Source organism: Geotrypetes seraphini, chromosome 15 (genome assembly GCF_902459505.1).
Source record: "Geotrypetes seraphini chromosome 15, aGeoSer1.1, whole genome shotgun sequence".
Taxonomy (NCBI): domain Eukaryota; kingdom Metazoa; phylum Chordata; class Amphibia; order Gymnophiona; family Dermophiidae; genus Geotrypetes; species Geotrypetes seraphini.
The window spans coordinates 10352553-10379555 of record NC_047098.1 but is presented as its reverse complement, the minus strand read 5'-3'; the positions used below and the strand labels follow the sequence as shown (position 1 = coordinate 10379555).

The 27003-nt window shown below is 45.3% G+C and overlaps 1 protein-coding gene across 8 annotated transcripts in view; it reads left to right on the top strand.

Moving 5' to 3' along the window:
- Nucleotides 1–27003, top strand: part of CAMTA1 (calmodulin binding transcription activator 1) — a 1525397-nt gene that overhangs the window by 1472979 nt on the left and 25415 nt on the right. For 6 of the 8 annotated variants that reach the window (XM_033922054.1, XM_033922049.1, XM_033922046.1 and 3 more), the window contains 2 exons: nt 11493–11686; nt 14436–14510. In XM_033922054.1, coding sequence (XP_033777945.1) covers nt 11493–11686; nt 14436–14510 — 269 coding nt within the window. Of the gene's footprint in view, nt 1–11492; nt 11687–14435; nt 14511–19598; nt 19931–27003 lie in introns of those variants that run through there. The other 2 variants (XM_033922048.1, XM_033922047.1) reach the window with 2 other exon arrangements.

Genomic DNA, 27003 nt, shown 5'->3' with positions numbered 1-27003 from the left:
CCTCTTCCTATAGGCTAAGGCTCTTTACACCTGCATTGTGATGTCATAGAATTTTATGGTTATAGAAACGTTAACATGGTGGCAGATAAAGGCCAAATGGCCCATCCAGTCTGCCCATCCTCAGTAACTATTATCTCTTGCTCTCTCTACGTGATCCCATGTGACTATCCCACGCCTTCTTGAATTTAGACACAGTCTCAGTCTCCACCACCTCTTCCGGGAGACTGTTCCACACATCTACCACCCATTCTGTAAAAAAGTATTTCCTCAGATTACTCTTAACTTGGTGACGGGACAAAAGCACATGAGACAATCAAGCGCCGACAATACCGAGCAGACAATTGCGCGCAGGGCATCAGCGCGCTGGACTTAAACTTAATTTTAAAGTGCTCCCAGGGGGTTGTGGGGGGAACCCCCCTCTTAAGTTAGTACTGTTGCCGCTGCTATTGGGGGGCGTGTGGGAGGGGAACCCCCACACACATATTACAGAGGAAATTGACGTTTTTCTCTTAAAAAAAGGGAAAACGCCTATTCCCTCTATAATGGGGGGGTTCCCCCAACACCCCCACCCAACAGCAGCGCAAACAATACTAACTTAACTGCGGGGGTTCTCTCCCCAAACCCCACCCTCGGAGCACTTTAAAATTAAGTTTAAGTCCGGCACGCTGATGTCCTGCGCGCGATTGTCTGCTCGGTATTGTCGGCGCTCGATTGTCCTGCGCGTTTTTGACTATGAACCCTTAACTTCATCCTATGCCCTCTCATTCCAGAGCTTCCTTTCCAACTGAAAGAGACTCGACTCATGCGCATTTACGCCATGTACATATTTAAACGTCTCTATCATATCTCCCCTCTCCCGCCTTTCCTCCAAAGTATACAGATTGAGATCTTTAAGTCCAAAGAGTGTGAAAACTTAAAGGAACGCCATTGATGACACTTGATGACAGATTCATTGTATTTGCAGTCATGAATCTCTTGGTAAAGGAATTCCACTCTTTTGGAATTCCTCAAACCCTAATTCCGCCAGATCCTCCCAATAATTGAAACTATCTTTCCCTTCTACAAAAGGTATATCCCGTGCAGGAAAACTAGGACTATCCCTCCCCTTTAGAACCACAGAACTCTGGAATAACCTCACGTCCCCGCTCAGAAATTCTAGCCCCCTCCAACTTTTCCGCAAACACCTGAAAACTTGGCTCTTCTCAAAAATCTAATACCTCCCGCTCTCTGGAACCCTGGCCCCTCTCTATCTTCTTAGTTCCTTTCCTTTAACCCTTCATTGGAGTTCCTTTCTATCCTAACTCTGTAAACCGTACCGAGCTCTACGCTTGCAGAGATGGCGCAGTATACAAATCTAAGGTTTAGTTTAGTACTCACTTACCAAAACATTTTCTATAGTCTAATATTCCTGGGCTGCTGCAGGCCATAAAATCATTCCTCCATCCTGGGCCACGGCACTTATACTCTGTGATTACTTTTGTACTTGAAGGTGCAGGTGTGCTTGGTGTATAAAGCTAAACCCATGTCCATATACATCAACACAAAACACACACACACCATACACACACACCACACAAAACACACAGGCACACACCATACATCCACACAAAACACACACACTCAACACCACACACATAAACACACACCACACACACACCATACATCCACACAAAACACACACACTCAACACCACACACCATACATCACACACATAAACACACACCACACACACACCCACACAAAACACACACACACGCACACACCATACATCAGGGATCTCAAAGTCCCTCCTTGAGGGCTGCAATCCAGTCGGGTTTTCAGGATTTCCCCAATGAATATGCATTGAAAGCAGTGCACGCACATAGATCTCATGCATATTCATTGGGGAAATCCTGAAAACCCAACTGGATTGCGGCCCTCAAGGAGGGACTTTGAGACCCCTGATATAGATTGTCTTAATGTATTTTAGAAACTAGACATTGATAAGCAATGGCGATGGCTTTCAGGATCTACAAATTGAATTTTCATGAGAGGAAGAAAACTCAGGGCTCCTTTTACGAAGGTGAGTTAGGGCCTTAACGCACGCTAGCCACTACCGCCTCCTCTTGAGCAGGCGGTAGTTTTTCGGCTAGCGTGCGCTTGCATGCGCTAAAAACGCTAGCGTACCTTTGTAAAAGGAGCCCTTTATGCTCTTAAAAATTTTTTTCTTATACTTCGCTTAGAAATGCTGGATAAGCGATCGAATCAAATTTTAATGAAACTTGATATAGACCTGGTGAGATTAAGCGTCCTGTAAAGCAGTGTTTTCAACCTTTTTACACCTATGGACCGGCAGAAATAAAAGAATTATTCTGTGGAACGGCATCGGTCTGTGGAACGGCGGTTGAAGAACACTGGATTAAGTCGTGGGTCAGACCCCGCCCATCTCTACCCAATCTCCACCCCAGACCCCGCCCCATAATACTAATTGCACCTTGCACGTCCCGTGCCACATCTGGAAGCCTTTCCTCTGACGTTGCAACGACAGAGAGAAGGGTTCAGGTGCAGGATGCCCGTAGGAGCCGCTGCCCGTGGCTTTGTGCACTGAATCAGTTAGGAATTAGAGGGAGCTGGCTCGAAGATAACGCCGCATCGATCGCACCGTGGACCTGCGGTTGAAGAACACTGGGCTAAGTCGTGGGCCAGACCCCGCCCATCTCTACCCAATCTCCACCCCAGACCCCGCCCCCATAATAGTAGAGAAGGCTTCCGGTTCAGGCGCAGGACGCGCCCGTAGGAGCCGCTGCCCGTGGCTTTGTGCACTGAATCAGTTAGGAAGAGGGAGCTGGCTCGAAGAAAACGCCGCATCGATCGCACCGTGGACCGGCGGTTGAAGAACACTGTTTTGGGCCTGATGCACATGCTGGCCCTGTGGACCGTCAGGAAATTTCTGTGGACCAGTGGTTGAAGAACACTGCTGTAAAGTATTTTCATTCTGCATAGAAGGCCCGGCAGTCAGCACTTCCAAGATTAAAGAGGATAAGGATAAGAATCTTACGGAGACGGAAGGGATCCCAGGCTGCATTTCTGAACTTATATCTTCAACGCCTTCCCGAGCATTCTTTTTAATTAGTCTAGATGTGACCCTCAGCCTTTGGAGGGGGAGGGGGTGGGATCAATGCTGATATTTAAAATAAGGCTATTACTCCCACCAGGGCTGTTAATGGCAGTTTATAAGCAACTACGAAGAAATTCTGTAACGGCTAGATTAATTGAGGCGAGGTCACTGATTAATCTCGCTGACTCTGGTTTTCCCCGAAGAGATGCATATGAAAAAAATGATTTTGTGCGTCAGTAAATGAATCCCTAACCTGACTACTGGTCGCCACTTGTCAGCACTCTGCTAATGAACAAATATTACGATCTCAGCTTTCCTTTCCCTTCATCTTAGGGAGGGGGGTTTTCAAAGCCATATCCTCAAGTAAAACCATACTTTTACTCATAGAAATTTGGCTTTTATAAAAGGTTCGTAGTCTAAAGCGTGCGAGGACAAAGGCGCACCGACAACTGAGCGCAGGACTTCATCGCGCCGAAGAAAAACCGTATTTTTAAGGGCTCCGACGGGGGGGGGTGTTGGTGGGGAACCCCCCCCACACTTTACATAATAGAGATCGCGCTGGCGTTGGGGGGGGTTTGGGGGGTTGTAACCCCCCTCATTATACTGGAAACTTAACTTTTTCCCTGTTTTTTAGGGAAAAAAATTAAGTTTTCAGTATAATGTGGGGGGTTACACCCCCCCCACACCCCCCCAACATGGCAGCGTGAGGCAGAGCGATCCCTATTAAGTAGAGTGGTGGTGTTCTCCCCCCACCCCACCCCCGTCAGAGCCCTTTAAAATACGGGTTTTCTTCGGCGCGATTAAGCCCTGCGCTCAGTTGTCCGCGCACCTTTGTCCTCGCACGCTTTTGACCCGTCACCTTTATAAAATTATCCATCATAATTAAGAATGACGTACACACATACCCCCCAACTCTATATAGGTCGCCTAAAGTTGAGCGCATAGGACACTTTAACAATCAATAATTGGAGTTCATTGGCAATCATTTGTATTTGCGCATGTTACTACCCGAGTCACTATTCTATAACGATGACATGTAAATGGCATGGAGGGGCATAGTCAAAACATACATCTAAGTCCGATTTGGGCGTATGGGGCTAGACGCCCAAATTTGGCAGTGGGAAAATGCCCATTTTTGAAAAAATATGTCTACAATGTTTTTCTCCCAAAAATCATCTATCTGGATGTCCAGGCTATTGTTTGTCCAGACTGCCAGGACGTCTATCTTTGTACCACATTTTCGATCAAAATTTCGTCCAAGCCCAGAACAAGGCCATTTGGATGTGGGAGGGGCCAATCTTGTAATGGACTGGCCACCCAGACACGGCAACACAGCAGTAGTGCACCTTACAGGGCACTGCTGTGAACTTCACATCAGAACTCCCCTATAGGTTATGGTGAGCCCCCCCAAACCCACCTGTCTACAACCCCAATCGCCCTTATAGCTGCAAGTGGCACCTATATGGCAGTAGAGTAGGGTTTGGGGGGCACAAATGTTCTACCATAAATGTAGTGGTTAGAGTGGCTTACGGGCTTGGGTCCTCCTCTCTATGGTTCACTATCCCACCCCCCCAGGCTATTTAAACACACCTGTGTGCAGCTGTACTAGGCTTTCCTATACCAGGTGCTGATGTTCTGGAGACAGGTATGTACTTTTTTATTCTGATCTTTCTGGTGGGGGGGGTGAGAGGGTCAGTGAACACCGGGGCAACATGTTGGGGGTCTTTACTTTGTCTCTCCAGTAGTTTGGATACCTTTTTGGCACTTCTACCTGTTTTTACATCATCTAACTTGCAATGTTTAAGTTTCGTCCAGCATGTCTAAAACATTCAAGTTTCAAGTTTAGTAAAAAAAAATTTTATACCGCTTATTCGGATTTCTAGGTGGTGTACAGAGATATCTTTAAGAGAGACAAAAGAAATTAAAATTAAAATATTATACAGGACAATGTTAGGTTAATCAATATTAACAGAAGACATATATAGACTACAAACCATTGGGAAAGAAGGGCTGAACTACAATTTTTAAATAAAGCACACTTAGGGATAGAACAATAGGTAGGGGAGGGACTTTAGTCGATTTAGTTCTAAAAAGGACAGTTTTATCCCAAAGCATCCTCAAATAAAAATGTTTTGAGTTTTGTTTTAAATTCGATTATCCCTGCAGGACGACTAAATCTAGGTTGCCCCCCCCCATCCCGCTCACATACTGCCCTAACCACTCCTCCAGAAACGCCCCTTTCAGCTTTGGGCGCACAGCGACATTCATAGTCATAAAAAGTTCTCATCTGGAGTACTGCGTCCAATATTGGTCACCGTACCTTAAGAAAGATATGGCGTTACTCGAGAGGGTTCAGAGAAGAGCGACACGTCTAATAAAAGGGATGGAAAACATTTCATACGCTGAGAGATTGGAAAAACTGGGACTCTTTTCCCTGGAGAAGAGGAGACTTAGAGGGGATATGATAGAGACTTACAAGATCATGAAGGGCATAGAGAGAGTGGAGAGGGACAGAAAGCGAGAGAGAAAGGGAGACAGAGAGAAATAGAGAGAGAGAGAAGGAGAGAGAGAGAGAGAAAGGGAGAGAGAGAGATAGATAAAGATTGGAGAAACTGGGTCTCTTTTCCCTGGATAAGAGGAAACTTAGAGGGGATATGATAGAGACTTACAAGATCATGAAAGGCATAGAGAGAGTGGAGAGGGACAGAAAGAGAGAGAGAAAGGGAGACAGAGAGACAGAGAGAAATAGAGAGAGAGAGAGAGAAGGAGAGAGAGAGAGAAAGGGAGAGAGAGAGATAGAGAAAGATTGGAGAAACTGGGTCTCTTTTCCCTGGAGAAGAGGAGATTTAGAGGGTATATGATAGAGACTTATAAGATCATGAAGGGCATAGAGAGAGTGGAGAGGGACAGATTCTTCAAACTTTCAAATAATAAAAGAACAAGAGGGCATTCGGAAAAGTTGAAAGGGGACAGATTCAAAACAAATGCTAGGAAGTTTTTCTTTACTCAGCGGGTGGTGGACACCTGGAATGCGCTTCCAGAGGACGTAATAGGGCAGAGTACGGTACTGGGGTTCAAGAAATGATTGGACAATTTCCTGCTGGAAAAGGGGATAGAGGGGTATAGATAGAGGTTACTGCACAGGTCCTGGACCTGTTGGGCCGCCGCGTGAGCGGACTGCTGGGCACGATGGACCTCTGGTCTGACCCAGTGGAGGCACTGCTTATGTTCTTATGTTAACACGTCCAGAAAGTTGGTTTGATTATCGGCACTTGGAAGACCTGTGAGACAGCGGCAGGTTGCCTATGGAGAATCAGGCCCATACTGTCCTATATACACATAAGCTTATGCAGAGTGAATGGAAGTGTTTCCGGGGGTGGGGGTGGGCAGAGGATGGTGTGTACATGGGTACATTTGAAAATGCATGCAGATGAAAATTTTTACTTACTACATACAAATATAAATGTGTTTGGCTACTTTTGATGCGATGGTTTTCAGAGATATGTGCATGAGAGAATGACACGAGGAAAATTTCTGTCCCTTTCACCGCCCCTTCCCCGTCTTCTCCTCTCCATCCCTCCACCCCCCAGCACCCTTCACGCGGTCCAGCAGCTCCCTCCCGCCGGCCAGCCGTGCATTTCCCTCCCTCCCTTTCCCTTACCTTCTCTTATGGCGAAACTGGCGATGTGTATAAGGCTTTGCGCTGTATTACAGCCGGAGCCTCGCCGCCGCGTCGGGTTGCCTGCTAGAAAAGTCTCCTCCGATGCAACCGGAAACAGGAAGTTGCGTCGGAGGAGACTTTTCCAGCAGGCAACGCGACGCGACTTCAAGGCTCCGGCTGTAATACAGCGCAAAGCCTTATACAAATCGCCAGTTTCGCCATAAGAGAAGATAAGGGAAAAGGAGGGAGATGCATGGCCGGCCGGCAGGAGAGAGGGGGCTGCCGGAATGCACACTCGTTCACCGTGCGTGCTAACCATTCACCGCTCCACGGGGCGGTGAATGGCCTTGTCCCCGATCTCGCGGTGACCTTTTTTTTTTTTTTGGTCACCGTTTTGGCGGGTAACAACCACCGTGTCATTTCTCTAATGCGCATACTTGTCCTGTAAAAACTAGTGTAACTTAGATGTAGGGGAAATAAACTTTAGGGGTCCTTTTATTAAGGTGCGATAAATGCAAAGGCGCCCACAAAATAGCTTTTACGCACCTTAATAAAAGGACCCCTTAATAAATGAGTAGCTCAGAGTGGACTGGAAGAGAATGTTTACACAGTTATTTAATGGTCATCTTGCATTTTCTTTTTTCCCTCAAGCTTACGTGGATAGCCTTGAAGGTAAACAACGAACACCAATAGCTATTTCTGCAGGAGAAAAAAAAGCTTGTGAAGTTTCAAGTTTATTTACATTTGATGTATCGCTTATTACAAATTTCTAAGCGATGTACAATTTAAAAACCAGCAGATTGTGGTAATACATACAATTTTACTAATTTGGACAGTTGACAAAACAAATTTAGACAAACATGATTGAGAAGGAAGGAAGGGGAAAGTTACAGTTGCATTATTTGTTAAAATTTACATAGAGGGGAGAGTACAATAGGTATAAATAAGGGGTATAAATAAGAAAAAAATAGGAGAAGAGAATCTTAAAAACATATGAGTTTATAAAAAAGATCATTTCATAAGTCAAATGCATCTTGAAACAAGTAAGTTTTTAACAATTTTTTAAAGGAGACAAGATCTTTTTCATTTTTAATAAAGTTTGGGAGAGAGTTCCATAATGAGGGGGCCACCACTGAAAACATATCTTTACGTCTAGTGCCAATAATTCTTAATGAAGGGACTGAAAGTTGGTTAGATAAAGATGATCTTAAGGATCGCGGAGGATTATACGGAACTATCATTTTTGATATAAAGAGGGGTTCGTTTGATATTAAAGTTTTATAAACTAGGAATAAAGTTTTAAAGGTGATTCGGTGAGAGATTGGAAGCCAGTGAGATTTGATGAGTAAGGGGGTGACATGATCGTATTTCTTAGCTTTATGAATTAATTTAATGGCGGTATTTTGTATGATTTGTAGTCGTCTCCTTTCTTTCTGAGAACTGTTGAGATCTTAAGCATGTAAAATTAAAATAATCCACGGAGCCAGACGTTCAAAGCTACCTGTGCATGTAGCCGCCGGTGCCCACCGCACAAGTGTTTTACACTTAAAAAGGCTAATTCCATAAGGAGATGCCCAGTATTAGGTGGGAAAGATATGCATAAATGCTGGCATTTTAGTCCAGTGGTCCCCAACCCTGTCCTGGAGGACCACCAGCCAGTCAGGTTTTCAGGGTAGCCCTAATGAATATGCCTGGGGCAGATATGCATGCCTGCCACCTCGCCGATATGCAAATCTCACTTTGCCCTGGTTTTGAAAAGCAGATCGCGTCGGGAGGGACATCCGCGCATGCGCCTATGCGAAGCGGCAACGTCATCGTGTCAGATCCGCACGTGCGATGATGCCCTTCTGACCGAGACAAGCAGGCTGAGGGGGTGAGGATGGGGGCGGGGATGGCTGGAACTGAGCGCAAAATCTGGTAACCCTAGTTCAGTCTGGACAACTCAGGGACATTCACTTTCTTCTTGCTAAGCCACTTTGTTTTATATTTGCTTTGTGCTTCTATCAGCATCCTGTTGAAATGTGCATCTTCTCCCCAGTCCCAAGTCTATGGAAACAGGTTTTCTTCCAGGATCTGCCTGTACTTTCACTCCATCTTCATTTCCTCCATCTTCATATCCTCACAACATAATGAAACATAGAAACATAGAACTTGACGGCAGAAAAGGGCCACGGCCCATCCAGTCTGCCCACCCTAATGGCCCACCCCCTAACTACCTCCATGAAGAGATCCTACATGCCAATCCCATCTTTTCTTAAAATCTGGCACGCTAGTACTATGAATTATTTCTATAGTGCTACCAGTACATGCAGCGCTGTACTGAGTCACAAAGAAGACAGTCCCTGCTCAAAAGAGCTTACAATCTAAACAGGCAAGACAGACAAACAGGATGCCATGGATACAGTTAAGGGGAATGGTTAATCTGCTGGCTGGGCTGGTGGGTAGAGGAGTAGGGTTAAGGATTGAAGGCTATATCAAAAAGGTTGGGTTTTCAGTCTGCTTTTAAACAAGGGAAGAGGCTTTACGGACAAACTCGGGTAATTTATTCCAGGCTTAGCAGGCAGCTAGATGAAAGGAACGAAATATACTGGCCCCTCCCCCCCCCTCCCACCCAGATTGTTTCACTGGAAAACAAATGTAACTCTGGCACTCCACGAAGTCTTACCCTTTTCCATTCCTATTAACATAATCACCATGAGTCCTAGAAAGGTTAATGTCTGCCATATTTTCTGCTTAATAGCAGTTAATATTAAATGTCCAGTATTAGCAATGCAGAAGCCGAGATTAACATCAATGGAAAGCACCCGGCACTGACTTCCTTCGAATTTATGCTTCAGGACTTGTGTCACTTATAATCTTTCAAACTATTGTTAACTTGTCTGTTTCATTCCAAGATAACTCCGTCATGCAAATGAAAATGTCTGAATTCTTATTGAAACTTGAGCTGTAGGGCAATATCTTCTCATTATGGTGAGAGCCAACAAAGGTGAAGAGACAGAATCACTGAGCTGATTCATCCAAACTATTTTTGGTCTCGCCGAGAAAAACTTTTTTTAAAAAAAATTATAACAGCAAGAAGGCGGCCATTGCAAGCATAGGCAAGGCTGCCCATAGCTTTTTGTTATAGAATTCCTGGACCCAGAACCTTTAAGCCTCAATTTGAGTACAGGAAATGAGTGATCTGGCCAAAGTTCTGGCGTCAATAGTGAAGGCTGAGTAAGTGAAACTGGGCCTCTATTGTACGCAGCTCCTGATTGGTGAGGCCCGACTTTTGTACAGGAAGAGGAGGTCGGAGCATACCGCGAGTGATTTCCCTCACTCAACGGTGCTCCGGCTGCCCTCTCCTGTCTCCCCCTCTAAAAACCTTATTCGTGGTTTTTCAACATTTGCGGGGGTTCCTGGAACGGAACCCTCGCAAATATCGGGGGAGTACTGTACCACCTTTTTGTGGTTCTGCATTCAAAGTGGTTTGCATACAGGTACTTATTTTGAACCTGGGGCCAAGGGAGAATTAAGCGACTTGCCCAGGGTCACAAGAAATGGCGTAGTGAGGGTGAGAAGCGCCTGGGGCGGTGGCACCCTTCCCCCACCCTCTTCTCCGCTCTCACTCCAACCCGCCCCTTCCCCACCCGCGCATTTTCGCCCTCTCTTCCCTTCCCCACGTACCTCTTTAACTTTCCTGGTGCGAGCAGCAACCTCCAACCTGCTGCTTGCGTCAGCGTCGGCTCTTCCTCTGATGTCACTTCCTAGGCATGGGTCCAGGAAGTGACATTAGAGGAAGTGCTGACGCCGCGATCGTTAAAGAGATATGAGGGGGTGGAGAAAGAGCGGAGGGGTGAGGGGGGTGGAGAGAAGGATGGGTGCTGGCGCCCCCACCAAGACGGCACCCGGGATGTACCCCCCCCCCCCCCCGCACTTCCCCTTACTACGCCACTAGTCAAAAGAAGCAACTGGGTTTTGATCCCACCACCTCTGGGTGCAAAGTCAGGTGTTCTATCACTAGGCCACTCCTTACCTCAGACGTGTAAGTACGAGCGGCTTTTTTAAAATTCCCCAGGCTTTGGACCATTTACACATGTAAGCCTGCTATTTACTCGTGCAAATGTCATTCTAGTCTTCTAAAAAGAGCCCTTAAATGGCAATTGCTCTGCTGATCCAGTATGGCCAGGAGGGATCATCTAGTTGTGTGTGTTTGTACACCATATTGCAGGAAAGAAAATGATGGGCCACTTTACATGGGTTTTTTTGCCATGAAGTTGCTGAAGTAATGCAAAAGCAAAAGACAACACATTAAGTATTTGAAATCTAGTGCTGCCCTCTAGCTGGCCTGTGTAGGACTACAGCGTTGTGAAGCCTATAGACCAGTGGTCTCAAGCTCGCGGCCTGCCAGGTACTATTTTGAGGCCCTCGGTATGTTTATCATAATCACAAAAGTAAAAATAAAACAGTTTCTTGATCATATGTCTTTAGCTATAAATTACAATATTATTATTAAGACTTAGCCAAAAGGAAAGATTTATAAACAATAAAGAGATTTACCTCATGCAAAGTTGTCATTTTTTTAAATAAGACATTAACTATTTTTGTCTGAGGCCCTCCAAGTACCTTCAAATCCAAAATGTGGCCCTGCAAAGGGTTTGAGTTTGAGACCACTGCTATAGACAGAGCTAATCTCTGTGGAAGTTGAGCTGCCTCACGCTGTTGCTCTTTCTTCCCCCTCCCCCCCCCCGGCAGTATGCACTTTACAAGAAGATGACACAGGCCGCGATCCTCATCCAGAGCAAGTTCCGCAGCTACTATGAACAGAAGAAGTTCCAGCAGAGCCGACGGGCTGCGCTGCTGATTCAGCAGTACTATCGTAGCTATAAGGAGTGCGGCAAAACGAGGCAAAAACGTCCAATGGCTGCTATGGTGCAACAGAAAATCAGGTAGGCTGAGGGGACAGAGATGAACAGGACTGACAGTTTAAAGATTCTCAGTCTAGGCCAGGGGTGTCAAAGTCCCTCCTCGAGGGCCGCACTGCTTTCATTGTATGCTAATAGATCTCATGCATATTCATTGGGGAAATCCTGAAAACCCGACTGGATTACGGCCCTCGTGGAGGAACATTGACACCCCTGGTCTAGGCAATCCGGATCAGGTATTTGATCTTAGCTTCATGTCATGGTCTATATTTATTTATTTAAATTATCTATATACCACCTATATCCTAAGTGGTTTACATTCAGGTACTCAAGTATTTTTCCCTGTCTGTCCTGGCGGGCTGAAACTCTATATAGTGTACCTGGGGCAATGAGGGGATTAAGTGACTCACCCAGGGTCACAAAAAGCAGCGAGGGATTTGAGCCCACAACTTTTCAGGGTGCTGAGGCTGTAGCTCTAACCACTGCGCCACACGGTGTCAGGTAAAAAGCGCGCCGGGACAAAGGCGCAAACAGACAACTGAGCGCAATGTGGAGGCGCGCGCCGAAGAAAATGACTGTTTTAAAGGGCTCCGACAGGTGGTGTGGGGGGAACCCCCCCACTTTACTTTATACAGATTGCGCCGCATTGTGGGGGCATTGTGGGGGGTTGTAACCCCCCACATTTTACTGAAAACTTCACTTTTTCCCTAAAAAACAGGGAAACAGTTAAGTTTCCAGTATAATGAGGGCAGTTACAACCCCCCAAACCCCCCACAACGCCGCCGCAATCTGTATTAAGTAAAGTGGGGGGGGGTTCCCCAACAAAACCCCCTGTCGGAGCCCCTAAAAACACTCTTTTTCTTTGGCGCATGCTTCCGTCTTGCGCTCAGTTGTTGGCGCGCGCCTTTGTCTTCGACGTTTTTGTCTATGAACCCGTCACACACTTGGCAAAACTTATTAAAAGGTAGCGGCAAAAGATAAGATGAAACCAAAGAAACATGTCTTCCTCAGGGGTCCCGGTCGACGGTATTGTAAAATGTCAGGAAACCAGATGGAAAAAAATCGTTATAAAAAAAAAATAAGCATGAAGATCGCCTATGTGAGCGCAGCACTACGGTGGGGGGGGGGGTCTAAAAAGTGTTTGACACCCAAAACAACAGAGTCGCCAAATACTTCCACAGACGAAAGGGAAAAACAAAAAACAAAGAAACTGTGAAAACGATGGGCTTATTTATTTATTTAAAAATGTATATCCAACAATTCTATGCGGATAACACAATGACATACATATTAAAAACACAAAAAACATGACAAACACAATTAAGACACCAGCACAACAACATGTGCACATCCAATTCATTAAAACAAACAACAGCATTCTCCCTGATTTAAAAGTTCTGTTCTTCACAAATAAAAGCGATGCAGTCAGTATGAAACCAATTTGAATGGTACACAGCAAAAGATAGCGGTGCGAACCCGACACGGTCCCAAGAAAGATATAGCGGCACTAGAAAAGGTTCAAAGAAGAGCGACCAAGATGATAAAGGGGATGGAACTCCTCTCATATGAGGAAAGACTAAAACGGTTCGGGCTCTTCAGCTTGGAAAAGAGACGGCTGAGGGGAGATAGGATTGAAGTCTACAAAATCCTGAGTGGAGTAGAACGGGTGCAAGTGGATCGAATTTTCACTCCGTCAAAAATTAAAAGGACTAGGGGACACTCAATGAAGTTACAGGGAAATACTTTTAAAACCAATAGGAGGAAATATTTTTTTCACTCAGAGAATAGTTAAGCTCTGGAACGCACTGCCAGAGGTTGTGGCAAGAGCGGATAGCCTAGCTGGTTTTAAGAAAGGTTTGGACAAGTTCCTGGAGGAAAAGTCCATAGTCTGTTATTGAGGAAGACATGGGGGAAGCCTCTGCTTGCCCTGGATCGGTAGCATGGAATGTTGCTACTCCTTGGGGTTCCGGAATCTTGCTATTCTTTAGGATTCTGAATGGAATGTTGCTACGCCTTGGGTTTTGTCCAGGTACAAGTGGATTGGCCACCATGAGAACGGGCTGCTGAGCTTGATGGTCCAGTAAGGCTATTCTTATGTTCTTATATAGAAAATCTTCTTCTGGGGTCCAATGAAAATACATCAAGAAATTTGGATAAGTGCTGTGGGCATCCAAATCTGTGTAAACGACAAGCATGAAGCGCTGGAAGCCTGGGGCGCAAGCACGCCAAAATCAATGCTTGACCAAGGGCTCCTTTTACAAAGCAGCGCTTTAGAGGGTTTAACTCGCATAACTTTTCATCACGCGCTAACTCCCGCGCTGGCTGAAAAACTACTGCCTGCTCAAGAGAAGGCGGTAGGGGCTAGCGTGGCCGGCGGCTTAGCGCGGCTTTGTAAAAGGTGCCCAAAGTTTCATTAGCCAGGAAGGTTTGGGGAATGCAGCTGATTTCTGATGGGAGTGACTTAACAAGGTCTGTTAAGACACTTCTTTCTAAGCCGCCCAAATTGGCCACCGTCACCGACGAGACAGAGCTTGATGGACCATTAATCGGACTCAGTGTGGCTTTTCAGCGCGTGGGTTCCAGGTTAGAATCTAAAACTATATAATGCAACAGAAATCTCTCAGTAAAAGGGAAGTCCTAGAAAATGCATGTGCTCCTCTCCAAACCCACTTCCTCCCTCCGCCCTGCACTTTCACAAGTGTTCCTATTTCTGTTTAGCTTCTGTGGCTCTTGTATCAGTCTTTGCTTTTTGTTTTTTTTCTGGCTTTCCTAGAAGCAGTCTGCTAACAAAGAAGCAGGACCAAGCTGCTCGGAAGATAATGAGGTTTCTCCGCCGCTGTCGTCACAGGTAATTTATTAGCAGGGCATGGATGTTTTCAGCTCTTCATTTTGTGTGCGGGGGGGGGGGGGGGAAGAGGAGAATATAAATATTTGCACAAAATCTGGCTCAATATTCAAAAGCATTCATGAGGGAGGTGGCAGCACTGACCACATAAGTGTTTTTTTTGTTTTAATTTGGGCCACTCAAACAGATCATTTTGAACATAAAACATTACCTGGGGAATTCCATATACAGTAGGTTGCTCAGTGTTGGGTGCTGGGATTATCCACGCTAAACGCAAGTTTTATAAAGGTCGTTCTGCCACCCACTTTGACCCTCTTGCTCACAACTCAGTCCTCTCACTCCGTCTTGCAGTATTTTCAATCCCATCAGTGGCACAGCAGGGGGTGGGGGCGCAGGCACCTCTTCTTCACCCCACCCACCCACCTCTTCAAATCTTCACCGGCAGTGAGTAGCATTTCCTACCTGCTGCTTGCACCAGCCTCAGATCTTCCTCTGATGTCACTTCCTGCACTGAGGCTGGTGTGAGCAGCGGGTACGGAGATGCTGCTTACTACCAGCAAAGATTTGAAGAGGTACACGGGGGTGGGGACATGTGGCAGGGAAGAGTTCAGGGGAGGGGGCACCACTACATCACTCAATCCCATAATTCATTCTGTCTGTTTTCTCCCGTGCAACCCGTAGCTCCTTCAAAAATTTGTACGATCTTGCCCTTGCGTCATCACTTTTCTTCCCCTCCTCCTCCCCCTAAATCAACATTCACTTGAGCGGTTCAAATATCACAGGGTGAAATAACACACCCTTAATGACACAGTCGCTTAAATGTTGCACCCTAAAATGATAGACTCTCAAGTGGCCAGAACTTCTATAGAACAGGCACTTTGGGGAAAATTCTGTAAATGGTGTCCAACAAGATGCCTGTCTCTTGTCAATCACACTAGGCATAGGGTTACCAGACGTCTGGATTTACCCGGACATGTCCTCTTTATAGAGGACTGTTCAGGTGTCCGGACGGCTTTTCAAGACTCGGCACTTTGTCCGGGCTTTGAAAAGCTTTGAATTCGGGGCCGCGTCTGGAGGGCAGGTGCGCATGCGACGCGGTGACATCGCATGCATGCGCGGATCCATGTGACATCATCGCGTCACAGCCGTGCATGCTTGGAGGCCCTCCGAATGCGACTCCGAGCTCGAGAAGAGGGGGTTTGGGGCGGAATGGGGCGCGACTTGGACTGGTAACCCTAATTATTACAGCATCGCGCCTATCTTAAAAGTTAGTCACCTGTAATGGAGGCCAGGATTTTAAAGGCCTACATTAAAAGTGCCTATGTCCTTTTGAGAATCACGTCTAGCGGCACCTAAATCCTTCTCCGCCCCCTAAACACGCCCACTTTGGAGTTAGGTGCTGCAAGGCGTCATGCAATAGGCACTTATTACATTACATTACATTACAGATTTGTATTCCGCCATTCTCTGGCTCGGTCCAAAATTAGAACAGTTGCCCACCATCTTCGCACTGCCCTCTGGAGCCACGCTGCAGCTTGAGTTCTCAAGCAAAGTTCTAGGCATCATCATCGACTCTTCTCAAACTCACAACCGCAGGGCGCGGAGGCAGCTGCTCTAGCCACTGGGGCCACGCCTCCATTCCCAGTGTTCTAGGTTGCTCACGTCCCCCCTTCGTGTGGAGAGTTTCAATCTCTGGTAACCAGAGCTGAGATTGTGATGTCATAATGCTTCATTCCACCAATAAGAGTCAATCTCATCGATGAGGTCACAATAGCTTGAGTGTAAAGGGTAAAGGATTTGATATACCGCTTTTACTGTGTGGTTACAATCAAAGCGGTTTATATACTGTATTTTTGACGGTTACATATTTTTATACTTGGAGCAATGAAATGTTAAGTGACTTGCCCAGAGTCACGAGGAGCTGTAGTGGGAATCAAACTCACAACCTCAAGTTGCAGAGGCCACTGCTCAAACCACTAGGCCATTCCATGTTCACACATACGGGGAATTCTATCGGTGGCACTCAAAAACCGACAATGGAAAAAAAAAAATGCCCCAAGTTTAGTGTGCTGCAGTTTGAAAAAGTTTGCGGCACACTGCTATAAAGGATTCTCTTGAGAAGAGCGCCATTTATAGAACGGCGCTTACAGCGGACTCCCACGCCCAACTTTGGTCACCAGCATTTACGCCTACTGAAACCTGTCACCTAGTTTCTAGCAGCTGGGGTGCGCACGTGACAGCATGCCATAAAATTGCGCTCAACTTCTGAGAACGCCCCCCAATCCGTCAGGGCTCCTCCAATAGCCTCTTTTGAGTTGTGCGTAATAAAATAACATGCATGGATGTTAGGGGACAGCGGCTGGGGCAGCGAATGCAAATGGTCATCAGTTATTTCCAGTTATTGATTGACGATGCCTCATTAACTTTTTAAGTTGCGCACGTATCTGCCCTGCGTGCTCAAATTTAGGCATCTGACTTTTGGCAACCTATATTGAATGCAGAGGTTAATGTGGAATGAGTGGAGATTGTAGTTGACGGTTAACGCATGCAGGTAGTTAGCACATGTTAACTATTAATGCAATAGCTAACATGGCACAGCGCTAATATCATCTGAATAGATGTAGCTAATGGTATAGTGCAGTTCAGGGGTACTGCAGGTCAGGGGTACTCAAACCTGCAGGTCAGTGGTACTCAAGCCTGTCCTTAAGGTCCACAGGCTAGTTGGGTTTTCAGGATATCCGTAATGAAGTTGTATACCAATAAAAAACCATTGGTGTGATATACAGGCCTCCTTCACAGACGGAAGAAGTGGACAGATATTTAATAGTAGACATTCAGAATATATCTAAAAAAAAGCAGAAGTTTTACTAATAGGTGATTTTAACATGCCGGATGATGATTGGGGTATCCCTATTGTGTTATCTTCTAGAAGTAGGTAGATCCTGGATTCTCTACAAGGAGAACTGTTCCAGCAGTTGGTAATGGAACCCACGCGAGATGGGGGTCATATTGGACTTAGTGCTTACAAACGAGGAACGTGTTTTTGATGTCGCAGTTGGTGATCATCTGGCATCCAGTGATCACTGCATGGTACAGCTTAATATTAAGACGGGTATAGAGAGGGCTCATTCAAATGTAAAGGTTCTAGACTTTTAAAAAATTAACTTTGTTTGGCTGGGGGATTACATCAAGGAATTGTTATCTGGATGGGAATATCTGAAAGGAGTTATTGTAAGGGCGCCAAATCTTTTTGTGAGGTAAGTAAAGGTAAGAGGAAAAGAAGGCCGCTTTGGTTCTCAAAAGTAGTAGATGAGAAGGTAAGGAATAAGAGGTTAGCTTTTATAAACTACAAAAGATCGCAGAAAGAGGAAGACAGGCAAAAATATCTGGAAAAGTTAAAAGAGGCTAGTCGAGTAGTCAGGAAAGCAAAGATGCAAATGAAAGAAAAAAATAGCCGACACGGTAAAACAGGGAGACAAGACATGTTTTTAGATATATCAGTGGTAGGAATAAGTGCAAAAGTGGCATTGAGAGACTCAAAAGCGAAGGGGAGAAATATGTAGAAGCTGATAAAGAAAAGGTTGAATTGCTTAACAATTATTTCTGTTCTGTGTTCACGGCTGAAAATCCGGGAGCGGGACCACAGAAGACAAATACGTATAGGGATGGTAGAATGGTAGACTGATTGATTTTCAGAGGGTTGTGTTCATGTGGAGCTAGCTAAATTAAAGGTAGATAAAGCAATGAGGCCGGATGAGGATACTGAAGGAACTTAGGGGAGTTCTGGTAGCTCCACTGACTGACCTTTTCAATGAGTCTCTAGAGTCGGGAGTGGTACCAGAGGACTGGAGAAGGGTGGATGTGGTCTCTCTCCACAAAAGTGGAAGGAAGAAGTAGGGAATTGCAGGCCAGTAAGTCTGACTTCTGTGGTAAGCAAATTAATGGAAATGCTTCTAAAACAGAGAATAGTGAGGTTTCTGGAATCCTATGGAATACAGGACCGGAGGCAATATAGGTTCAATAGAGGTAGGTCTTTTCAGACAAATCTGATCAATTTCTTTGGGTGACCAGAGAATTGGTTAGAGGGAGTGCATTAGATGTGGTGTATTTAGATTTCAGCAAAGCCTTTGACAGTGTACCACACAGACGTCTAATAAATAAACTGAGTGCCCTCGGGATGGGTCCCAAAGTGACTGGTCAGGAACTGGTTAAGTGGAAGACGACAGTATAGTGGTCAATGGAGATCGCTCTGAGGAAAGGGACGTTACCTGTTCTTTTTAACATTTTTATAAGCGATATTGCTGAGGGGCTGTCAGGTAAGATTTTCCTCTTTGCAAACTTGAGAGCACATCGGCCAAAAGTGATCCAGTCGGTACCTTTAGTGCCTCCAGGACTTAATTTTTTTTTTGTTTTTTCATTTATTTGTTTTTGCGTTTCAGTGAGCACCTTAATTGTTTCATCGCTCACTGAAGATATGCATCACATAGGATCCAGTGCATGCTAACATGCAAAAATAGTACGTATCAAAGCTGGCACAAAGGGTTTTCGAGGTGTTTTTAAAAACTGCATATCCTTGGTACTTAATTCCTTTTCAGTTATTTTGCATCTCGGTGAAGTTTGCAACCCACTCACTGAGGATTCTTTCTACCGCAGGGTAGAAGGAATTTCCCTCCTTAATATTATATCCCAGTTTTGTTTCACACTCCATATTTTTCCGTCTTATACTTAATGCTTTGAATAGTACTAGTAAAATGTAAATGTTCCTCATTATTACTTCTACTGCCTGGTACAGGGAAATACAGACAGTGGCGTAGTAAGGGGTGGGTGGGAGGGGGCAGTCCACCCCGGGCGCCATCGTAACTCTCTGCCCCCCTGCCTCTTCCCACTCCTTCCCCCACCGCACGCGCACCCTCCCCCCACACCTCTAGTTGTTCGTACCTCTGAAATGGAGAAATAAATTGGAGGGGGGGGGGGGTGGGAATGGAGCCTGGACTGGAAAGTAACGACTATCAGAAAAGTGAGAACAGTTGTGCTTGTTCATGTCATATGGCTAATGCATTTTGTTTCTGTTGCTTGTGCTGGGTGGACCAGGAACGGAGTTCCGTAAAGAGAAGGAAGCTCTTCCAGCTGGCGAGTCAGCCTCCCCTCCAAATACGGCCACTCTGTTCCCTCCCTGCAGCTGAAGAAATGTAGGAGGCTATCTTTGATGCCATGTTGTTTGCTAATAGTTCTTTGGTATTGTTTTGCTGTCTGAAGCCCTCTGGTGGACCATAGGCTATACAAAAGGGTGAGTTTAGCCACTGCTAGTTGGTTCATTCTCTTCCGTTCTAAACGACGTTGCTTTGTGCCTGCTTGCATGGGGCTGCAGCCAAGACATAGCGATTAATCTTTCACACGAAATAAACTAACCATTCTGTGAAAAGTGAACCACGGACAAATTACTAACACAGCTGCTTTTATCACCAAGGGTAACTATGCACAGTAAACCTGACCAAATGCATGAGGAAAGACAAGGGCCTTGCCAAAGCCATCACTAGGCATGCCTGAAGAGTGGTGGAAAGGAACCTTGGTAACAAAGCTCAAAATGGCTGACGCTGTAGCTCTTTGAATCTTGAATGGGCCTGCGCTGAAAAAGCAATGTCAAAGTTCATTTATAATGCGTCAAAGTTCATTTCCCACAATCCTAAAATAATAATAAGAAAAGGGATAGAGAAAAAGGGGGAAATGTTGAAATCAAATAACTAAAAAAAAATAATTCCCCTGCTGTGGGAAGATGAGACACACCTTTGCACAATTCAAATTGCATGCAATTCAAACAATTTAGGAGGGTTTTATTTTTTAAAAAATATTATTCTCCTGCCAGGAATTCTTAGACAGCAAATATTGCTGTATAGGGTGAGGCAAAAAAAAAAAAAAAAAGTAACCCCCCCTAGAGCAGTGTAACGTAAACTGTGTGCTGCGGCAAGATGTCGGGAAGGAGGAGATGCGCCGGCTGAATGACTACAGGACGTGGCTCTCGTAGCAAGAAGCACATCTTGTAGGCTGTCAGCCGGCACCCCGGCGGCTCAGGGCCCCATCTGGAGGACGTGCGCGGACGGCGACGTGATGATATCACGCATGCCCATGAGGTCATTGCGTTGACGTCCACACATTTCTGGATACCCTCGAGTTTTGCCTTTTTTTCCTCAGCAACCGCTTTGAATTTCAATGAGAAATTTTACAGACTCATTTAGCCATTATACTTACATATTGCGATTAAATAGCATTTAATTATCTTAAAGCTATGTTGATGATATTGATATTTTGGAATTACTACCTAGAGAGTTTTGCGCATTAAAAATGTTCAAATTTTAAAAAAACAGTAAAATAATGCCATTCAAATGATGCAATTAATGTGTCAGAATTTCGCAGTCGCTGGGAATGCTCTGTGTCCACCCCCCAGCTTTAAACACAGGCCTTCAGTCACTTTGGGAAACTCTTAACAGCCTTGTCCGTCAACCCCTGGGCCAGATAGTCCCATATCTTCTGCAGCGCTTTCTTGAATTTGGTGACTGTTGCAGCTTCGGGTGGCGCTTGCGATAGGCCTACCAACGCTGCTCCCCAGACAGAAGTCTACATCACTGTGATGTCATTAACAGAAGCTGGAATCCCAGTTTAAAAAAAAAATAAAATTAAATGGTAGTTTTACAGTGAAAACATTTTTGAACGCAGGAAAATTGCTGAGTGGTCACGCTAAAGTCTGTAACTTCGCCGGGTTTAAAGATTCTCTCATTCCATTCAGCGCTTAAATGTAAGTAGTAAGAAGACATAAAGCTGTAACATTTCAGATTGAAATTCCAAGTGGTTGCTGAGAAAAACAAAAAATTCTAGGTTTTGGGGTTGTTTGTTTGTTTTTTGCCTCATCCTGCATGTCATTTGTTCTGCCAACCCCAACACATGTGCCTTAGTGAGGAATTGGGACGCTGGACTGGCTATGAGAACAGGTGCTACAAAATAATTACCTTTTGGGGGGTAGTACTTGGATCCCCATAGTTTTTCTTTCACTAAGGCAAAAGGGGTAAATTCTACACTTCAAAACTTTGTCCCATCTTTTATGAGATTCCAGTTGCTGGCACATCTGTCTCGATCCATCAAAAGTAATATGCAGGAAAATGGGGTTTCCAGTTGAGAATTCTCATCCCCCTAAAACAAAAGGAATTGACCCCAAAATATCCACAAAGAAGAAAATCCAGAGAAAACCAAAAAAACTCTGTGGAGTGACAATGTTCCCAAATGGACTTTATTTGAAAGTATCAAAGTTCCAAAGGTACACTAAAATCATCCACATAAAATAATTACATCCACATAAGAGCCTTAAAGGACCTAGCCCGCTAGGGATACAGGACCCAACACGGTCCGCGTTTCGACAAAAAGTCTTCTTCAGGGGTCCCTGGGGGTCCTGTAAAGGTGAATATGTGGGAAACAATTGTGTGGTGAACTAGACTAGGTCATTTAAGGCTCTTATGTGGATGATTTACTTTTATGTGGATGGAATTATTTTATGTGGATGATTTTAGTGTACCTTTGGAACTTTGATATTTTCAAATAAAGTCCATTTGGGAACATCGTCACTCCACAGAGATTTTTGGAATTCTCATCCCCCTCCCATGTCAGTGTTGAGGCAGATTGCGAAGCATCGGTGACTGCCATTGGCTGACTTCACAATGTAATAATTATTCCTGGCAGCTGAGTGAAAGGGGGAAATTCAGTTCTGAAGACCCAAATGATCAAACTGCTAATTTGTTGGGGTGGGAGAAGGGAAATTGTTTCTTGGTTGGGAGGGGTGGAGGGAGGCGCTTCCAGTTCATTTAGAACAGGGATCTCAAAGTCCAGTCGGGTTTTCAGGATTTCCCCAATGAATATGCATTGAAAGCAGTGCGTGCACATAGATCTCATGCATATTCATTGGGAAAATCCGGAAAACCCGACTGGATTGCGGTCCTCAAGGAGGGACTTTGAGACCCCTGATTTAGAACTACCCCAGGTGAGGCTACTGTAAGGCAGCCAACTAGATCCATAGTCTCAGGGCAGGGTTGATCCGGTCCTAGGTTTCCCCCAGTACACGCTGGAACTTGTAGTTCTGCTTTTCTTAGGGGATGCAATGGAGAAATCAGAACTACAAGTCCCTGCATGCAATGGGGGTGAACCCAGGATCAAACCTGTCCTGAGAATCTGGATCCAGTTGGAAGCCTTAAGCTACTGTGCCCTGAGCCAACAGCTAGATCTTTTCTTTTCTAGATATATCAAGAGGTTACTATTCAGCAAAACAGTAAGCAGGAAATTTATCCAGTTAGAGTTAACGATATTTTTCTAGATATTCAATAAATCCGAATTTACCCATGTAAACATTGTAACATGATGGCAGATAAATGCCAAATGGACCATCTGCAGCATCCACTGTCTCCTCCTCTCTCTATTGGCTAAAGCTCTTGACATTTGCATCTCCTCTTCCTATTGGCAAAGGCTCTTGTGATGTCATAGAACTTTATGGTTATAGAAACATTGTAACATGATGGCAGATAGAGGCCAATTGGCCCATCCAGTGTGCCCATCCGCAGTAACCATTATCTCGTCCTCTCTCTAAGAGATCCCACGTGACTATCCCAGTTAACTTTATCTAGACACTGACTATCTGTGCCGCCCAAAATAAACTATACTCCAGGGATGCCCCCCAGCATTTCTTTTTTAACATCAAATTTTGTGCCAACTCTCAGATAATGTAAATATGTCAGTGCAATGAAAGTATCTGGTTTTATGGCCCGAGAACCAATGCATGTAATCATTGAAATTCCCCTTTTGCCAGAACAAGTCACGTTGAGTCAAAAATCATTGTGACCAGCAAAATCTAGTCACACTTCCACAAAGAACTCATCAGTCCTTTAACCACTGTGGTCAACATTTGTGGTCTGGATCTGAAGTGATTACTGGGTGAGTCACTTTGGGAGAAAGTCCAATTAAATTTTGTGTGTATATTTAAATGCATTTATCTGAAGAACTGCTACTCACCAGAGCCAACCACTGATTTTATGCTATGCTAACCTAAACCTGGTTCAAGGACTGAATACCACTGCTAACCAGATAACTCGCTCTGCCCCAGCATTTTCTGGATAGCTCCCCAGGGCAGTCTGTAATTATTTTCAGTGGCATTGTCTAGATCAGTGATTCCCAACCCTGTCCTGGAGGAACACCAGGCCAATCGGGTTTTCAGGCTAGCCCTAATGAATATGCATGAAGCAAATTTGCATGCCTATCACTTCCATCATATGCAAATCTCTCTCATGCATATTCATTAGGGCTAGCCTGAAAACCCGATTGGCCTGGTGTTCCTCCAGGACAGGGTTGGGAACCACTGGTCTAGATAATGCCACTGAAAAATCAGTGTTTGGCTCCAGCATCTGGCACAAAAAAAAAAAAAAGGCTGTCCTAACATCATCCAATGAGCTGCCTGGATATGAGGCTGAATAATAACCACTATCTCAGGGATCTCAAAGTCCCTCCTTGAGAGCCGCAATCCAGTCGGGTTTTCAGGATTTCCCCAATGAATATGCGTTGAAAGCAGTGCACGCACATAGATCTCATGCATATTCATTGGGGAAATCCTGAAAACCCGACTGGATTGCGGCCCTCAAGGAGGGACTTTGAGACCCCTGCACTATCTGAATCACCACTGACCAAGCTGTCACAATATTTAACGCCAGCCACTGTTAGGATACTGGTGCACAAATTTTGGATTTTATTCAGCCATGATAGCTGGTGTTTGAAAAAACAACTGAATGCCCTGCCTGAAAGTCATAAGAGAAGCACCAAGTCACCAGAGACAGACTGAGCCGACGCTGGTTTTGGCCCCCATTGCATGACTGGAGTTTATACTTCTGAGTTTCACATGATAATCGGTGTAAAGTTCATTCATGCAATGGGGCAAGACCAGAACTCGGATCGGTCCGTCTCTGAGGATCCGAAGCCATCTGCTAGCAACAGTTAAAGAGGAAGCCAAAGAATGAACTGTCTCCATACAGAGTCCCGCCAACTTTCTCGAGCCACGGCACACTAAACGTAGTGGCCATGGCGTGAGACATCCGGAAGTGCGTGGACATTGTCGTGATGACGTCACGCGTACGCACAAAGGCCCTCCAGACGGGCCCTGAGACACCAGAAGGGGGTGCCAGCAGGGAAGAGGTCCAGAGGGTGTCAGGTCAAAAGCGCGCCGGGACAAAGGCGCACGCAGACAATTGAGCGCAGCGCGGAGGCACGCACTGCAGAAAATTATTGTTTTTAGGGAACCCCCCACTTTACTTAATAGAGATTGTGCCGCGTTGTGGGGGGAGTTTGGGGGGTTGTAACCCCCCACATTTTACTGAAAACTTCACTTTTTCCCTGTTTTTAGGGAAAAAGTTAAGTTTACAGTAAAATGTGGAGGGTTACAACCCCCCAAACCCCCCACAACGCCGGCACGATCTCTATTAAGTAAACTGGGGGGGTCTCCCCAACAAAACCCTCCGTCGGAGCCCCTAAAAACTGTAATTTTCTTCAAGCGCGCCTCCATCTTGCGCTCAGTTGTCGGCGCGCGCCTTTGTCTTTCGCGGGGTTGTCTATGAACTGGGCCAGAGAGAAGGAGAGGCGCTGGCACGGGCTGATTGTCTACAGGACGCGCCTCTCGCACTAGTGTGCCGCGACGCACAGTTTGCAATGCACTGGTCTATTAAGTCCATTTATTTCATCCGATCAAAGTGACAATCACAGCCAGACAGAGGTAATAAAGCCCATGCAACCGGATTTCAGTAGAGAATTATACAGAGAGAGGAGATGGCCAATCCCAGTTCTGTCAGGACATTCTTGGCTTTTTGAAGCTCACAATTGCTAGGCTGATGAAATTTTTAAAAATTCTGATGAGCCGGGGGGGGGGGATGGGGGCAGCTACCACCATTAATAAATCTACGAGTATGGTGTGCATTTTCACCTGAATTTCTCCCCAAATTATTTCCACTAGCCACAGCATTTTAAGAGGAACTTTCCAATGATATAATCAGCATGGTTTCAGCTATTAGCAGGTCTTGATGTGCCATAAGTCCTGTTTTTGTGATCTAATTTAAGTTCATTTTAAAAGGATCACCTTTAGAGTTTTGTTGGAAGCCCTTCCATGGGCTATGACTTCCCATGCAAATAAATCTCTTGGTAGATGTATAATAAATGAACCTACTGCACAGAGGAATAAAATAAAAAATCTTTTTTTTTTAAAAAACCCCACCAAACCTCGTTTTAGAAATGTAAGGTGGATCTGCTTTGAGCAGCTTGTCAGGGGTAGAAATGCGGAAGCATGATGAAACGGTCTTACCATTCAAGAACAGAATGCCCAAGGAAAGTGATGCATGCTTCCGTGTCGGAGGGCCCTAAATCTTGCATGGTGTATGCGGAATTTGACAAGCCTGTTGCAAGGAATCTGGCTTTTGTATCACGGTCATGCTAATGCATTTTGAAAGCTTGATTCGATTTGCCTGCAACACAAAGTAGCGATGAATGATTTTCCTCATTACAAGAGCCCGGGATCTGGTTGTACCACTGCAACCAGATTTGTTTCTCTGCATGCATCCAAGCTTATGGAACTGTTGGGGGGGGGGAGGAGGGAGGGAGGCACAGGGTATAGGATGTTTGCTGAAAGTCAGGCTTCATCATAAAATCTATGTTGTAAAAAGACATTCTGAGAAAGAGAAACGGGGATGTTATCTCCGTGCACCTTGCAGATAAGTGTACAATCCACCTTCTGTGGAATAATGAACTGATTATATTTATCAGACAGAGGCACAGAAGCTCATGAGGGAAATTGGTTACTAGAACTCAAAATGTGGTAGCTTGTGCAAATACTGAGCAAGAGGTTTTGCATACAACCTATTTCACAGTAATAAAACCCAAAAATATTTATCCATTGGATTTGTGGGGAGGGGGGGAGAGGGGGTTTGCATGGTTCAATGTTGCTATGCATGACCTTTAAGTAGGGTTACCATATTTTTCTCTGACATGACCCCATCCTGTTCTGCCCCAGTTCTACCCCCGCCCCACAAATCCTCCTCTCTTCTTCCGGACGAGCTCCAGCCGCATCTGGAGGGTCTGGAGCATGCACGGATGTGACGTCATCTGCGCACGCTCAGAGGCCCTCCGAACGGTTGGAGCTCTTCGGGGCTTTCCAAAATCCAGACAAACGCCGGGTTTTGGAATCCGGGAGCCTGGATAGTCCGCTTAAAATCAGGACATGTCCTGGTTTTCCCGGATGTCTGGTAACCCTACCTTTAAGGAAATTCCTTATGAGGGCTTTGTTACTGCTGGCACTCTGATGCTACCTATCATATACACTCTATTCTGACTGAATTTCTTGAAGGTGGTACCTCAGGGGAACTGAAACGTTGAGGCCCTGATGCTCAAATGTTTTCTGTGGCTGTAAGACTTGTTAAAGCAGTGTTCAAAA